This window comes from Venustampulla echinocandica, assembly GCF_003357145.1.
Source record: "Venustampulla echinocandica strain BP 5553 chromosome Unknown scaffold_9, whole genome shotgun sequence".
Lineage (NCBI taxonomy): Eukaryota > Fungi > Ascomycota > Leotiomycetes > Helotiales > Pleuroascaceae > Venustampulla > Venustampulla echinocandica.
In genome coordinates, this window is record NW_022474214.1 from 1055766 (window position 1) to 1073203 (window position 17438).

The window sequence follows — 17438 nt, forward strand, 5'->3', positions numbered from 1 at the left end:
CCCATGGCCGGGTCTAATTTTGATAGCAGATGTGGAACCATAGACTCGGGCCGGGCCTAATGTTCAGGGCCGACTCGGGGATGGGCAAATAGTATGGTGACTCCCACTATGACCTCAATTCCCGACATACCTGTGTTGACTTCATCATATCAGTTCTTTCGATAGCCGATATATTGTTTCACCCAACTTTGAGCTTTTAACATCTTAGGAATTAGGGTTCAAATAATTACAGCGGGGTTTGTGATACCGGGCTCGAATATTAGCTTGTACATTGGATATTGGTCGGATAAGAGTTTAAATGTATAAAAATAAAAATGGAAATTCCGCGAATTCTATATATTTCACTATGCTAGAATACTCTAACCAACATATTGAGATTTTTCTGCCCTGCACCCCCTGGAAAGAAATCCACTATATCATGCTTCTCCTGCCACTACTGCCGTTCCCTTCAAACTCTTCCATTCGATAAAAACCGCGGGAAGTAATGCTGTAGCTGCTAGAGGAACTGCTACAAGGAAAACCTTCCGAATAGCCTCGTTGTATATCGTGATGAAAGGCTCTAATTGGTCGGCTGGTATGAGATGTCGAACAGCAGTCGCCCCAGTGGCCAAAACATGTGGAACGTCGGCACCAGGAAGTTTGGCGGTGGTAAGCCCGCTGGATAGTTCATTTCGAAGAATAGAGTTTCCAACTGATACGAATATCGCACCAGAGAGACTCTGCGTGAAGAGTATCATGGATGTACCAATGGGAATCGATTCTTTCGGCAAGACGGCCTGGACAGCAACAACTCCTTGCTGCATGCCGATTCCAATTCCCGCTCCTGCCAGTATGGCATATCCAGCCCACTTAACAGTAGTCGTATCCTCAGAAAAGGTTGTCATAAGTCCACTGCCTATGGAGGCAACGATAGGCGAAACTATTGCTGCTGGAAGGACGTAGCCAGATTTCTGGACCGCGATGCCCGCCACCATGGAAAATACGAAGTTGCTAAGTACGTAGGGGATCATGTTCACACCGGACTTCTCTGCGGACACATTTTTGATGGCTTGGAACCAGTAGGGCACGTAATAGCTGTGGACAAGGACAGCACCCGAGATAAGAAAGCTGAATGTCAAACACGCCGCAGCTGTTCTTTGAGCGACAATATTTGGCGGGATCAGAGCACTAGAACCACGGTAAATCATCCACCAAAGGAAGATGCATATTCCCACGGCCGAACCAACGAGTAGGCCGACAATTTTCGCACTATTCCACGGATACTCGAGGCCACCCCACTGCAGAGCCAGGAGTAGCATTGCCACGGAGCTGATCAAGAGCAGGTTTCCAAAGAGATCCAGTTTTAGCAGTCTCTGAAAGAATGGATCGGGCTTCTCCGCTTGGTTTGCGACACGGAAGAAAAGAAGCACAATCACTGCGGTGATTAACCCCACAGGTAGATTCAAATAAAAACACATTCTCCAAGTTATTTGGTCTGTAAAGGCGCCGCCGATGACAGGGCCAGAAATGGATCCAATTCCAAAGCTGTGTTGGGAGAACAGTTAACTGTATTCAGTAGGAGCGAAGGACGGGATCCAATAACTCACATGCCACCAACACCCGCCATGTACACTGGCCTCTTCGACAAGGGGACAGATTTTGTAATAATAAGCATACAACCAGCGAATACGCCGGCGCATCCTATACCAGCAATTGCACGTCCAACAATAAGCGCGGTTGAATTGGGAGCAGCACCACAGATCAACGAGCCAAGCTCGAACAACCCCAAGGCTGTTAAGAACGACCATCGGGTATCGAAGTTGGTAAATATTCGACCGAACGTTGGCTGGCAAGCACATGATCTGTGTGGCGATTGTTTTTCAGAATCGGGATATAGTGGATGGAGCAGACAAGTTATCTGACAACTTACGTGAGGAGATAGGCGCTTCCGTACCATCCAGCATCTCCTGGCGATTTGAAGTCGTCGGTTATTCGTGGTATTGCCGCAGCAATTATAGTACGATCCAAGGCGACGAGAAACGCAGCGCAACATATCCCCAAAATCAACAGACTGCGGACAAGTGGCCGGGGATACACAGTGTCGTCTTCGTCGTCTTGTTTGGTTGGTAGTTCCTCGGCGGGTTTCTCATCCTCAAAAGTTTGACGTTCAGAGGTATTTCCCCCAGACTGTTCAACAGGAAGCTTCTCAGCACCACTCGACTCGGTATTGATCAACATGATGCTCCTCAAGATACAGACAGAAATGTAACGATACTCAATGTCACAAACGAATAAGAGATTCTAAGGGGAAAAGCCAAGACGGGACTGAACGCCCACAAACCTTCTCCATGAATATGGATCCAGGATGAATTTCGACCCGGGATTTCCGAGTCGGTCTTCCTGATGGTAACATTTGATTATCAGGGCATTACAGCACATGGTCGGCTGCTGCCGTTGTGTGGTAGAGGAAAAGGTTGCAGATAACAAATGGAAGTGCAATTATGAGGGGTTCCGTAAGCCATCGGGCGAGAATCAACATATGCAGTAATCTCGGCCGAGAGCTGATGTAAACCACGCTGCGACAATCACGGAAATTGAGTGCCCCTATGGCTGGCAGGTGACAGGGCAGTGGCACATCATACGTCGACTTGAAGATTTAAAAATATTAAGAAGAATGGAATTCGAAGACGAATATCTAGTGTATGTCCCCGATCGCCATTGCTAATCATGCCGAGTCCCACCAACGAGAGACATCGGATCAAGTCTTACGAAGTATATCCAGGGAGCAAACAAGAATTAGGGGTTAATAAAGCACCCCGTACGGAATCGGCATAGCGCCTGTTAACCGGTCAAATTTACATGCCCGCGTCACATGACAATCGCCGGAAATATAAAGGATTTCGTCTCAAAACTACATAGGTAATCTAGGAAGCTTTATAAAATTTTAGTAGTATTATAAATATATTCTTGAAGTTATATAATTATAACTCTTTATAAACTTTATAAACTACTTATAAGAAGAACAACTTTAGATATAACATATTTTAAACGTATAACTTTAAGCTAATACATATAATATCGTGTATTCCTTTTCTCTTTTCTTCGGTAGTTTTAGATCTTTAATAAAACTACTTCTTACTCCTTTGATTATCTATTATAATTGTGCGAGCTTACGGATAAAGGTAGCTACTAAGGGACTAGTAGATTAAGTTCGTTATATTTAGAATAATTTCTTACGGATTACAAAACCTATTCTTTCTGTAAATTCACAGAACCGAATTATTATTACGGCGTTTGAGTATAGACGGCTTCGTCGAGTTGTCGTGTAAAAGGGTCTCAACACGATAATTGGAATGGGTGGTGTAGGGTGCGACCTCGTTCAGTTCGAGTTGATATAGCATCAAGGTCCTATTGACACGGTAGTGAAGGTCAAGTTCTCAAGAGCCAAGGACGGCATACCTTACTACGCTGAGAACCCACGCCTCGCTCGAACAGTAGATCAGGCGCCAACCGTCTTGCCATCGCAGAGAATGACGGGAATCCACACGCCAAGTGAGCGGAAGCTGAGGATGATATACAAGGAAGTGGGACCTCCGCTTGGATCGGGGCAGTTTGGGGCCATACATAAATACATCGACGTGGACTCGGGGAACTTCATGGCTGTCAAGATATTGAAACGGTCTTCGATAAAATCACGGGAAGACTGGAAAGCAGAATTGCATAATACACTAAAGCGTGGAGTAGAAACGCTCTCTAGGATTAGCTATGTGTTATTCGCGGAATTGCTGTGATGAGACCCTTGTCACAGTATGGTCTAGCCCGCATCTACCCTATCAGCATAGATTTTCCGGCCCATTGCTTTGCGAGGATGTCCTCACAACATTTCCAACAAACATCATCTGACAGGGTGAAAGTTGGTAGGCCCATTTGAACACTGATCGCTGCTGCTGCTAGTCGTGCAACCCAATTACCATGCCCTCGAAAAATTGTAGTTTCATTCCCGATAGGACGGTCAAGAAACTCATTCCATGAGTCAAGTGAAATGATTGGAGACATCACACCAGATTTTCGAAAGGCCCTTTCCTGTGGAGAATGAGAGCATTGGTAAGAGATATGAGATAGCACCCGTCCATTATCAGACTCGTCGGGAAGCAAAGACAGAACATTCAAATCTCCGATCCATTCACCCCGATTGTGGACTGACACAACCGACTCAAGCATGCTAACCTCTGTATCGCGAATACCTTGAGCCCCAATTACATCTAATGGCATCTGAAACTCAGTGAAGGAGAGATGGAGTGTTGTGTTCTGGAATGAATCATGCATCTCGCCATCAAAGTCTGCATGGTTTACCAGGTTCCACCTGTCATACTCCAATGGCTTTACCTTGGGCTCGTTGGGCGCAATCAGGAGCACCATTCCCGCCCGGCCCAAATTTCCAACTACTCGCTTTATCTGCTTTTGGGCTTTTATATTTGTCGGATCGTTTACCAAAACGCCTCCGATATAAATAGAGTTCCCAACCGCCATGGCCATTACTCGGGCTAGGCGTTTGGGCTGAATATCAAATCTGCCAGACTCAAACAGCATTATGCAAGAAAACGCAGTACTGAGGTCCATATCCTGAGATTTAGACCATGTGAGAGCCCACTGTGTGTCGTATAATGGATAGTTTATGACTTCCAAAGCGACAGTAGCTTCCGCCAAGTTAGAATAGAGTTCTTTGACAGCGCTCATTGCTTTTAGCGACCTCTTAATAGCGCCATCGGGATGTTCTGGAGATGGTGGTGGCGCCCCCCACTGCGCGAGGTGCTTATCTAGCTCCACTGAGAGAATAGAATTCTCAGATAGGGCTTGAGTTACATCGCTGAGAGTAGCTTGATGGGAAGGTGCATGTCTCTCAACATTGACATCCCTCCGTATAAATAAGGCGGCAGTGTTTTCGTCCCCCAAGAGAAATTCAAAGTAAGTAAACTTCTCCTTATCCCAAGCATCGATATCATAATCGCTGTTAAGGCCGACGGAGTTCGAAGCATTGGGCTTTGAGATCTTGGCATCTGGCTTTGCAACCAAGATTGATTCGGAGCCAAATTCCCGCCATTGTAGGCGCACAGGGTCAAATGGGCTGTGGTATGAGGGAGCGCTTTTCTCGGTACTTTCCTTAGCACCTCCTTCTTGTCCGACTTGAAGTGACATCTTCTCCTGGATATCTTCCTTTTCGACTTGAAATGGTATTTCACCGATGCTCTCAAAGAATGCTCGCCTAATATCGAGAAGGTCGGCAAGTATACCTTTCCGTTCCGCATCTAGTTTCCGCTCCTCCTCTTCCTGCTTCGTCTCAGCCCTTTTACGATATTCTACCTCTTTTTCAGTTGCCAATTGTCCCCTGTCTTTCACACTCTTATCCAATTCTATTTTAGCTTTGGTCTTATCTTCATCTGACGATAAGGGGTATTTTCTGCTACATGGGTGGTTTCGATCTAAGCAGCATGGGCAGTCAAAATCATTTTCACACGGTTTCCTTGCAAAACGACAGCGACAGGCACAAAATCCCACCTCCAATGGATTAGGGGAGTATTTTTCCTGACGGGTCAAAGGATAGCCGGCAATCCAGCGACGATGCTTGTAGTTTTCACATTGAGAACCAGTATGATCACGTTTGAGAGATTTTCGGCAATACGAGATAGCAGAGGCATATTCGAAGTAGTCCGGTGACTTTTTTGCGAACATAGAATCAAGTGTGCCTTTGTTATAAAAGGAAGTGACGGGCCTATAGCGGATTATTATGTCGTTATGCTTCAGTCCATATCGTTTGGCGTATTGGCGGAGGATCTTGATGCGTTGCTCGTCATTTCTCAGCAAAGAAAACAAGAGAGGGAAGTCTGTAAGACCGAACGCAGGGAGGGAGTTTTTAGGGAATCTGCATAAAAGTGCTTGTGCTCTTCTAGCCCCAAACGCCGCAAGCTTCGCCAGAATCTGCTTTTCATGGCCCCGATAGCTTGTGAACTGCTTAGCCGCTTCAACCAAATTCATAAACCAGCAATTCGGTTCCAAACAATCATATGTGTGGCCAAACGGAGGTTCTTCCGCTTTGATGTCGCTATGCACAGCACCGTGAAGAGTAATGATGGATTCTGCAACAACCTGAGGCTGGGCCCTCCAATGAGCACTTAAGCAGCCTAAGATTACCTGGTAAAATTGGTCTACAGTCACTCTGGAGGTATCAAAGGCCAGAGCCCGAGATGCAACTGGAGTGGTACCATAATAACGCATGTGCGCCAACGGAAGAGACCAGAATACTCCAGAATCGCTGTCTTGATTGACGTGAAGCCCAATAGTGAGGATACCGCCAATTTCAATTAAGGGGTCTTTTTGCGAGATCTGAAGAGCATCTTGCGATGTTTCATGTCGGCTGGATCTTCCGGAGTGGATCGAATTTCCAGGTTGTATCGATGACCCAAGTACTACCATGTCTGGGTATAAGTGCCAAGAGGACAGTGCTAGCAGAACTGCGCCATTTTGCACTCTCTGTGGTACTCCTGATATCAATCCTTCCACGGAAGTCATGGAATCGACCCAAGCTTCGATAACACTCTGATAAGTGTCCTTGTGGTTGTTGATAGGATAGTTGACGTTGTTGACAATCAGTCTGAGTTGAGTTTGTTGGTTCTTGTGAACATTGTCGCAAGTTTGGAGCCAGGCCCGCGCACTGGCATCCCAGAGAGCAAGATGCTCTCTTGATATATCCTGTTGCGCCGCCATAATACTGGGCATATCTGAAATTGAATTTTGCTCAAATTCTGTCTTGATCTGTTGCTTCCTTCGCTCCACCAACTCCACCCAGGTTGATATTGCTTCTGGCCCTTGAAGTATTCTTGCCAACATACAAGCCAACAGATGAACTGCAATTGCTCGCTTCCCAGAAGTTGCCGCTGCCCAGATGTTCGTCCCATCAATACCTAAATGGTCCGCAAAGGGGCCGCTGCTCAGTCCTTGAAGGGGATTTGATGTTGGAGAGTTGGCGGTGTCCGAGGCACGTTGTCCATATGCTTGGAATAGTCTCGGTGTTGCGGGTAGAATCTGTTCAAAGAGAGCTCCCAACTTGCGAGCCGTGGTATGGGCAGACCCCACCTCTGCTCGCTCACGCCTGCTTGTTGACAACGCCGCACCAAGTCGTTGGTACTCTGGAGGTGCCTCGACTTTCATTAACGTGAAATCGAGATTGAAGTTAGCGGCAGCTACAGTGAGCTCGTTGGACATTGACGCGGCTGAGGCCGTAGCCCTACCCACTGACCACATTTTGAGTGCTTACGACAAGATGTCGGCTTTGAACTAGTTCCAAAAGAAGTTCTAAATGCCTCTGATATTAAGGGCAAATTTTTGTGCTTCTTCGTTGGTTATGAATTCTAATGGGAAGAAGATCGTGGGATTAAGAAAAATCAAGAAGAACGGGTCAAGAACGGGTCAAGAACGGGTCCATGATTTAAAGATCGGTCATATCAGCCTCTAGGAGGCTGCGGTTTAAGCCCCCAATCCCCTCACCAATCCCATGCCTCACTGCAGCACAGCCCAGCTGTAACCGCCACGTCACGCTAATCATGCATGGAATTTTTGGCGGCAATTGAACATGGGAGGTAAGCACACTAGCCAATAGTGAAGATTCAATACAATGAAGTTTGAAAACGGTGATGAAAAATTCCCGTCGAGTGCCTTCTAATATCTTATCATTTATTTGCTAAACACCTTGACTTAGATTAAGAGAGCGGTCATACTGGGTAATAAAAGTGCATATCAACACTCTGAAATATAATAGGGAGCTAGAAGTCTATAAGCACTTGGCCGGCGTCACTACCGAGTACTCAGGTCGGCTATACGTTCAACAGCTAGAAGATTCATTTAAAATAAAGAGCTGCAATAATGAATACGACTGTTTCGTTATAACACCTTTGGGCATGAGTTTGAGAACCTCTCAAGAAATATAACCTGATGGCATCTTCGAGTAAAGTCCCGTTAAGTCAGCTCTCGACCAAGCACTCATTGGGGCAAGCTTCCTCCACGATGCAGACGTGATCTATACGGGTAAGTTCGTATCGAGCCCTGTCGGCATAAACAGATATTAGCGTTTTAACTAACAAATAATAAAACCTTTAGTCAGACAATCTACTTATTACTATTATAAACGATTTAATCCTCTCCGTAGTAAAAGAAGACGAGGTTCGTACTCCTTCTGTAAAAAAGTAGGTTAGCGATACTTTACTTACATCTCGCGGTATATGCTGGGAGGTGCAGGCCTACTTACTATTTGCGACCTGGGGCAAGTACGTGTCAGCAAATAATAAAGTAGAAATGCTATGCTAGTGCTATATTAGGTACCCGAGGCTATTCTTAACATGAAATGGGATAATTCCGTGGATGTTTGGAGTTTAGGGCTCTTAGTATGAAATAGTCCCTCTCCCGACTTACGATTCTATTTCTTTCTTCCGCTAACTCTTCTTTTATATTAGGCCTAGGACTTGCTTGAACGAGAAAGTCTATTCTATACTTACGACAATAAATCAGAGGAGCTAAATAATACCTACTATTTTATAGTAATAACTGCCCTTCTTAGTCCGCCATCGCCTGAGTTCCTCAAAAAGAGCAAAGAAATAAGTAAGTACTAGAATATCGACGGTAAGTCTCAAAACCACTCTCCTTGGCTATCTTAACGAACTTGTTCTAAGAATATAGAAGGGACTTGTCTTACTACCTAATATGAAAAAATTACAATCTCAGAATACTAAATTGTATTAATAAGAATAATAACGTAGAAGATAATAATAATAGTTTAATATTAGATTTAAATAAAAAAAGACTTAATTAAGAATATTTTACTATTTATTACAATAAATTATAAACGTTCTTTAACTTCTAATTTAAGTATTTTTAATTTAAATAAAAAATAGTAAATTTACTTTAATAAAAATAATATAAATATAAATAATATTAAAGAAAATTAAAGAAAATTAAAAAGTAATAAAAACTAAAAGTAAATAAAGTTAAAAAGATAAAAAGATAAAAAATTTAAAATTATAAAGAATATAAATAAAGAAAAATTATAAAAATAGATTTAAATATATATGTAAGAATTACTATTACGTTTTTATAAATTTTTATCTATATTATATATTTTACTTTATTATAATTATTATAGTATTTATAATAGTTTAAAAGTAAATATTAAACTCTATATAACTTATCTTACTAAATAGCTGGGTTTCTTTATATATATTCGTACCTTAAGTATATATATATAGATACTAGTCAATCTTGGATTTCGAAGAATAAGCTTCTTTCTTAAAATAATTCAACTCTTTTTCTACCATAATCCACCCCTAGCCACGAGTGAACTCGTCAGTACCTCGGTATTGTACTTCGCACCGCAACTCCTAAAGCTCGAACAAACACCAACCTAGCCATCGACCTCCACTACTACCTAGGTAAGTACATATCGCGCGTTCAGGCCCCCAAAGTAGGTATTCTCTATACGCTGTGTCAATGCCAACGGTCACCTTAATATGTAATGATGCTTCCCGCCGAATGGCCGAAAAGCCCATTACGTTTTACACCGCCGGCAACATCGCCGTCCTGTGGCGACACCCACAAACGCCAAAATCCCAAGGCAAGTATTGTATATTTCGAGAATCAAACAAAGAAATACCGCCAGCAGCGATACGGAGGTCCTCCCGCGGAGGGATCTCCAGGGAACAAAAGCTGCTTTTTATCGCTATTGTTAACATCCTGCTAGGATATGACCGTATTTACATTACATTTGCGAAATATTCCACTGCTGCGCAGATACTCCATTGCCGCCATGTTTTTGTTCACAGGGAATGCCTTCGACTTCCGCGATTTACAGATTATTATTGGCCCCTCGTTAAGTTTCGTCCCCTCACGCCTCAGCAGCACCAGATCTCTTCCGCTCCCGTGGAAGGGTATGTTCACGGGGATCTATACTTCAGGCCCCATGGGGGAACTGCGGGAACGCAGGATGGTGAAGGAACGTGGGCTATGGGCTAGCTTCAAGAGGCTCAAGAATTTCGACTTCTCGGGGATAGTGATTCAGGACGAGAGCCCACGTTTAAGATATGTACTCATTGTTTGCTATGGCCTAGACCTAGAGCCTTGAGGTAAGCAATTGTGATATGAGCGGTAGGAAAAATGCTTATGCCAACCGAGACCGCCGTTCAAGTTAACAGACCATAGTTATTCAGACATCAAAGCTAGACTACATATACTTCAAGCCCTCCCAAAACTGCAGTCCATACCCCGAACTCAGACCACAAAGCCCGCGCGCTGTCCAATATGCCCCATACTGAGGAGATTGACACGCGTGGCCAGTAATTCCACCAAAGCGACTCCTGTCATATAGAGCCCGAGAAGTATGTTGGCCTTGAAAATCTTTCCGCCCGATTTTCGATCCTTGACATCGAGAGATAATACATGCCAAGGCATGTTGACGGCCCAAACGGCAACGCCAAAAACCCAGAAAATAAATGACATGTTGGCTCTCAGTGCTGTCATCGCGAAGAAGCCAACTTGGAGGAGGCCGAGGAATCCTAAGAAAATAGGTACTCGATCGCCGAGGAGGACTGCTAAAGATTTGACACCAACCTTCTCGTCATCAGGGCGGTCCTAGGTATCAATCAGCACAAAATGCTTGCTCATCTCAGGGTAGAAGGCTAAAATCACCTGTGTCGCATAGAAAACGTCAAAATACACAACCCAGCAGAACACAGCCGCGAATAATGGAGCAGCACCCTCCAGGCCGTCCAAGCTGTTAGTGATTACGGCCCACCCGGGGAACACGGCACCTCCAATAACGCATCCCAGAACTATCTGGGGGAACTGGATATATCGCTTCCCGAATGGGTAAATCATGCTGAGGATCCAAATTGGGGTGAATGTTTTGACGCCAACTCCACCAAGGGTAAAGTAAGTTATGGCGACAGTAGCTGGAATCCAGGCAATGTAGGCAAGAATAGCTTCCATTGTGGTGAGCATTCCTGCCGGAAGAGGCCGTGTTTTGCACCGCTCAACATCCTTATCAAAGTTGCGGTCGCAAATATCGCTAGGAGATGACTGTCAGCAAAGGCCAACCCAAAGAAACCGGAAGCATAACGAACTTGAAAGTGCAAAGCGCAGCATGAGATGCCGTTACGCTTGTCAAGATGCCCAACAAAATTCTTGCAAATGTGAACACATCAAGTGAGATGTTCTGGGTGCCAGCTGAGAGACAAGCTCCCCACACTAAGTAGAGATGAGTATGTTTTCACGCATTTGCCAGTGTTTTATGCCTTAAAGGGGTTTTTTGAGAAATCGGAAGGTGGACTGCCACTCACCGGCAGGATACCAACACAACCATGCCTCCTTCGTGTGCAAGCGCCCCAATTCGAAAATACCGCGGGCGACGTTCCTTTTAGAGTCTTTGGTGAGGGTCTGGGTCTGGGGCACTATGGGTGCGTGATCCCCTCTGGTCTTTTTGTCCATCATTTTGATTCTCGTGTTGCGAACGTTTTTCTCTCGAGTTTGTAAGATGGAAATGTTGAGTATTGATGGATGGGAATTTGAAAACGCAAACCAATAAGGTTAAATAAAATACTATCGGAAGCCGAGAAAGAGATCTGTTCCATGAACGGCATACTGTACTCCATAGGAGTCACAACCTGACGGGCCTGGGCATCATTGTGTCGGGAAATCGAAGTTGCGATGAGGCGTCTTCTTGTTGTTTTGGTAGGCAGATTTTATATCGGCCGGGGATGGCATAGCCATCGGCCGAGAAACGCCGTCCAAGTCCGGCTGAACTTCAGCACTCCCAACGCCTACGACGAGCCCGCAATGCATGGCTAGGTAGTGCCACATGACTTGAGATATTTCAAGCTAATTGTGCTATTGGAAATCAATTGGAGACGACTTGCCTAAGTGCTGTCACATAACTTGACTTCACACGAGGTCGACATGGCTAGGTTTGGTAAAAGGGGTTACTCCGTAGGACTTTACAACTAACCTCAGTTATGAATATTACTCGAATAGCCCTATTCGGTACAACCACGCTCGAACGCATCTCTGTCATACCAGACGAGAATTGTTCCGCGATCCTTCTTTAGGTCGCTAAGCTACTCAGGCTCGACTGCCAACTCGCCCGATAATCCCGCCCCCCCTTCTTCACCAACCAGCAGGGCAGTCAGTTGCTAGTTGAACAAATCAAATAACTAGCTGGACTTTAAAATTACCACCGATCCGACGGAACACCGAGCCCCTTTGGTGGATATCCTTGGCAGCCTTGCGAGGTTTCGGGGCAGACGCCATGTGGTATCTTAGCCTATGCCACGAGGTATGTAAGGGCAATGCATTTGCAACGTGTTTTACGTCCGGTTGCACATATCTGTCAGGGAAATGCCACTGCCTTGATATGTCCGACCCGGTGGGAGCCCGGCTGTGGACGAATGCTCTAGCTGCCACATCGGTGGTATAGGGTGCCACCAGAGCTAGCATACCCAATTTCCCTTAAGTGAGCCCTCGGTTTAAGCCCCGAGAGCTGTGAATTATTTCAAGGACATAATCGGGTTAGAGGATCCCAATCGTGAAGTATGAGGGACCTAGGGGTATGCTGGGTTGTCCCATGCTCCTCCAACGTTGCCTAATGCCACATTTTCTGCGTCGAAGTAGGGCTATTATACATATCTCAACCTAATAATGTCTCTACACCTGGGCAACCACTGACTCCATTTCGAAATATCATCGGGGTTGTGCATTGAACCTTGCTCCATGTCCGTTGGCGAGTTGGAAAGTGCCCAAGTCCATGTCCCAATCCAATCCGACTCGAGCCACATCTGATATGAGGGCGTTGGCTTCTATATTTAAAGGCAGAGACACCCCCGCTGGAGGCTCTCGATAGCCACTAACCATTCAGTCACCATACTTACCATGTCTTCCTTTACTCGCGCTGCAATCGCCGCTCTGGCGCTTGCTAACGTTGCTGTTTCCTATCCGTTTGCTGATGATGTTAGCCTCGAGTCTCCGGCAAACGTTATGTCCACTTTTAATATCAAAACTCCAAGACCAATCCAGTTTGGAAATGCTGCCTTTACATGCCAGATTCTCTCCTTAGCCTTCCCAAAGAGCGATGTCATCAGCCCGGGCTCCACAGAATACACCCCGCTCTGGCAAGTTCCTTGGTAAGTCATGAGGTCGCAATGATATCCCATGCTGTTTTCTAATAAGCTACAGGTCCCAATCATGCTGGCTACAGCCCGCCTGTATAGTTGCCCCGGACACTGACTCAGACATTTCGAAAGCTATGATTCTAATTTCGGTACTTAAGACGAAATTCGCTGTTCGGAGTGGTGGCCATACAGTTGTTCCGGGTTATAGTGGGGTCGGAAATGATGGGATTCTTATTGCTCTACACAAATTGAACAAGCTTTCTATGAGCAAGGATGCAAAGACGCTTACTGTGGGCCCAGGTCAGCGATGGGGTGCGGTATATGAAATGACCAACCAATATAATGTTACCGTCCTCGGCGGTCGAGAGCCTCCTGTTGGCGTTGGTGGTCTTCTACTTGGCGGTAAGTTCATTCACAACTCTTGGGGTGAGCATCACCTGATCTTTATACATAGGTGGTTTGAGTTTGTTCTATAATACATATGGGTTGTCTTTTAACCGCGTGAAGAGATATAGCGTTGTTATCCCAAGTGGGAGGATATTGGACGCAACCGCCACGCAAAATTCGGACCTGTTTCATGGTCTCAAGGGAGGTACGGCAAATTATGGTAGGTCACGTCTTTATTACTATCCAACCCCCTCGGTTTTTACTCCATGCTAATCACAACAGGTATCGTCACTGAATTTGACATCGAAACCATCTCTAATGGCAACGCCATCTACTACGAAATCTACCTTTACGCACCATCTGATACTCCCGCCATCCTAGAAGCCTTCTCGAACTGGACGATCAATGCAGATATAAAATCCAACGTAGAAGTTCAAATCCAAAACAAAATCACTCTCGTTTTCCTCGGCTATGCCGAACCTGCCAATAAGCCCGCGACATTCAACGACTTCTACAAGGTCACTCCAATCAAAACTATGTTCGGCCCAACCAACGCCTCGGTCATCAGCCTTACCAACAGTCCGGCGGCATCGCGACCTCCTCCGGGGTTCAGTTACAGCTCCGTGTTTTCACACGAGGTCAGGGATTCGAAATTCTTGCTTGAGCAATATGCATTATATCTTAACCTCTCTGCTAACTTGCCAGATGATATGACAATGAGTTTCAACCCACAGGCAGTGATCCCGAATTTGGTTAAAGAGAGCAATACACGGAATGGTGGTAACATCTTGAACCTCTCTCCCGTGCCGCAAATGTGTACGTCCTCCCATCTTCTTTCCTTGTACTACTCGAAGGAGGACTTCTCTACTATATCATCCCCCAACCCACTACCGCCGGACCCATTTTAACAAGACATGACTCGTCATATATAGGGGTCAACGCAGTGATGGACTGGAAAAATAATAGCGAATCGTCTATCGGCAGCGACCGAATCGATGCCTTCACGGCCCAGGCCACAAAACTCGCCCAGGACAGGGGAGTCTTCCTCCCATACATCTACGTGAACGATGCATCTGGAAAACAAAAACCCCTCCGATCCTATGGTGATGCTAGTTTTAAATATATCCAGAAGATTGCGAACAAGTACGATCCGGCGGGCGTGATGCAGAACCTGCAGAATAATGGGTACCTGTTAAGCAGAGAGTGATTTGACTTGTAGGCTCAGCTAAAATATGGGGATGGGAGTTATACCTGGTGTTGATTGTTGTTTGGGTGGTCGTGGTTTGGTTTTAATAGACTCACAGAGTATGCTGAGGGTTGGGAAATGAAGGCTTCCAAAATTACAACTTTTCAATCCTCCCTTTATGCGTAAATTTCATCCACCGCATTTCGCCTTACGGTTATTCTCTCTACAGTGTACCCAAATGGCTAAGGCCTTTCCCGAAGTCCGCAACGATGCGAGAGCCATCAACAATGCCCGAAAACCCTAGGAAATCACCAAGGCAGTTATTAAGTAGCTATGGAAGTTAAAAGTTTCAATATAATGTCCATGGCACAAGGTGTCTATTCAATTAGAATCCCAACATTATTTCCCCGGTGATTATATTTGGGGTAGTTGTTTAATTCAAATGTTCTATTCATTACAGCTTAACTATTTAAAACTTGCTCATATGTCCGACGCGCCCGAGAGAGAGAGCATCGGATTTTGATGAATCACCAAGGGATATATTGTTGGAAGGGGTACAATGCGGAACTACCTAGGTAAACAAAGAAAGAAATTAGGAATTTAAATGTAAATATGTCCGACCTTGCAAGGTATCTAATATAATAAATGTACAAGCCCCATTTTTATGTATGCCTCCTTCTTGCACCCTGGGCTCAACCTACAACTTCATCCCCATGACCTTCCCCACCTTCAAACTCTGACGGATGCTCAAATCCAGCATGATCTCCTCACTTCCTCCAGGGATAGCATAAGCTCTGACGTCCCTATACAACCGCTCAACCTTCCCTCCCTGTCCTCCACGAGAATAACTTAGACCCCCGAAAATCTGACTGGCCTCACGAGCGCAGAACTCAAACGTAACAGTAGACTGTGCCTTGAGACTGGCGATTGGGCCACCAAGCCGCAACATAGCGATATGTTCGGGCATGTGTGAGATTTGGTGGATAAGGGATTCCAACCAGGAGTAGGAGGCTTCGATTTGGCGGGCCATGTGAGCAAGCTTGAGACGGATGACGGGGTGCTCAATGAGCTTTTTGCCGAAGGTCCTGCGCTTGTGTGCGTATTTGACAGACTCCTCGTAGCAGACGCGGGAGAAGCGGATGCATTGGATGATGATACCGATGCGTTCGTGGTTGAAGTTGGTCATGATGACTACTGCAATGTTAGAACCCCTCTCAAAATCAAAAAAAGGCGGCAGGGGAGGAGAAGCGTACCTTTGAAGCCCTGGTTTTCCTTTCCGATCAAGTTCTCAACTGGGACCTTAACGTCTTCGAATGTAATATATGTAGTTCCGCTGGACCACACGCCCTGGCAGTCCATCTTCCGCGTGCTCACACCACCCATGCTTCGCTCAATCAGTAGCACACTGACACCGTTCATGCCACTCTCGGGGGTGCCTGTTCTCACGGCGGTAGTGAAATAATCAGACCAAATACCGTTGGTGATCCACTTCTTCTCGCCGTTGACGATATAATGTTTTCCATCCTCGCTCAGCTTAGCCTCGCATGTCAGATTGGCAACATCGCTCCCAGCATCCGGCTCGGTAATAGCAAGACAGATTCTCTTGTCACCGTTCAAGATTCCAGGCAGGATCCTCTTAACCAGCTCCTTCTTGCCAAACTTCACGAGAGGAGGGCATCCAATGCCGAACCCACCGATAACATTCCAGACAAACCCTCCACTGGCAGCGCGCGAAAGCTCGTCCGTGAGCAGCATCTCGTGGAAGAGATCCCACTTCTCAGGCGGAACGCTCTTCACCCTGTTATCCGTGTAGTCGACTGGATAATGCATTCCCATTAGCCCTGCAAGATATCCGCGTGTTCCCATCGCCTTGTAAATCGAATCGGGGACCTTCTTCGCCTCATCCCACTCCCCCACGTAGGGCTCGACTTCGGTGCTAACCCATTCGCGGATTTCGGCGCGCAGGTCGGCATGCGATTGATTGAAGTAGGGTGAGTGGTACTGCAGGAATAAGCCTTTGTTAGCTGACGGGCTCGACGCAGGTATACGGGAGAACGAGTCCAAGACCGCAACGTGGGATTAGCATGCTTACACCTTGATACCAGCTGGGATCCCCAAAGGGAACCAAATCTCCAAACGGCTCTAGAGCCTCCGCATCGGAGTTGTCAACCACCTGCCTTACACCACTCTCGGCCTTGGGCTTCACTACCTCCTTCTTCTCCGCAGCCGGGGGAGTGGCTGGTGGGGATGGCGGGGCAGCATTCTTCTTGGTGTTGAGGGAGCCGACTTGCAGCTTCGCCTTGTATTTCTTGAGAATGCCGTCATTGTGGTATTTCCAGAACTGCTTGCTGGCGTCCTTGCCGGCGACCCGCGTGAGGATCTTCTTGCCGCCTGGATGCTCGTCCTGGAATTTGGTCAGGTCGTAGACATCGTCGTCGATGGTGACATAAAGATCATTGGGCTTGTTATGCGACGCGACGTCGGCTGCGGTAAATGACTTGGACATGTTTGCCTTGGATTGGGGCGCCAGGAACGAAAGCCACGAAAAGAGTAACAAGAGGAAATGTCTATTGTTTAGGGTATATGTTGTGTATAGGTATGTGTATATATGTATGCGTGTATATGTATGTAATGCATATACGTGTGTGCCCCGTCCGTCGGAAGTCGTACTTGTAGCTGTGCTG

At 46.0% G+C, this 17438-nt stretch overlaps 5 protein-coding genes across 5 annotated transcripts; 1 reads left to right on the forward strand and 4 right to left on the reverse strand.

Moving 5' to 3' along the window:
- Nucleotides 1-416: 416 nt before the first annotated feature.
- Nucleotides 417-2217, reverse strand: BP5553_09089 (uncharacterized protein; the record flags this gene model as incomplete). Its single annotated transcript, XM_032017712.1, has 3 exons — nucleotides 417-1524; nucleotides 1587-1841; nucleotides 1910-2217. 3 exons carry the CDS (start codon nucleotides 2215-2217, stop codon nucleotides 417-419), a joined length of 1671 nt encoding a protein of 556 aa, XP_031866355.1.
- A 1587-nt stretch (nucleotides 2218-3804) lies between these two features.
- On the reverse strand, nucleotides 3805-7278 carry BP5553_09090 (uncharacterized protein; the record flags this gene model as incomplete). The annotated part of the gene is made up of 1 exon (XM_032017713.1): nucleotides 3805-7278. The coding sequence occupies one exon, from the start codon at nucleotides 7276-7278 to the stop codon at nucleotides 3805-3807; it is 3474 nt and encodes a 1157-aa protein (XP_031866356.1).
- A 3012-nt stretch (nucleotides 7279-10290) lies between these two features.
- On the reverse strand, nucleotides 10291-11508 carry BP5553_09091 (4-hydroxybenzoate polyprenyltransferase; the record flags this gene model as incomplete). Its single annotated transcript, XM_032017714.1, has 4 exons — nucleotides 10291-10650; nucleotides 10708-11086; nucleotides 11142-11265; nucleotides 11358-11508. The coding sequence occupies 4 exons, from the start codon at nucleotides 11506-11508 to the stop codon at nucleotides 10291-10293; spliced, it is 1014 nt and encodes a 337-aa protein (XP_031866357.1).
- A 1434-nt stretch (nucleotides 11509-12942) lies between these two features.
- On the forward strand, nucleotides 12943-14775 carry BP5553_09092 (uncharacterized protein; the record flags this gene model as incomplete). The annotated part of the gene is made up of 5 exons (XM_032017715.1): nucleotides 12943-13193; nucleotides 13246-13583; nucleotides 13636-13788; nucleotides 13851-14384; nucleotides 14501-14775. The coding sequence occupies 5 exons, from the start codon at nucleotides 12943-12945 to the stop codon at nucleotides 14773-14775; spliced, it is 1551 nt and encodes a 516-aa protein (XP_031866358.1).
- A 676-nt stretch (nucleotides 14776-15451) lies between these two features.
- Nucleotides 15452-17260, reverse strand: BP5553_09093 (Acyl-CoA dehydrogenase; the record flags this gene model as incomplete). Its single annotated transcript, XM_032017716.1, has 3 exons — nucleotides 15452-15945; nucleotides 16008-16755; nucleotides 16847-17260. 3 exons carry the CDS (start codon nucleotides 17258-17260, stop codon nucleotides 15452-15454), a joined length of 1656 nt encoding a protein of 551 aa, XP_031866359.1.
- Between the last annotated feature and the right edge of the window lie 178 nt (nucleotides 17261-17438).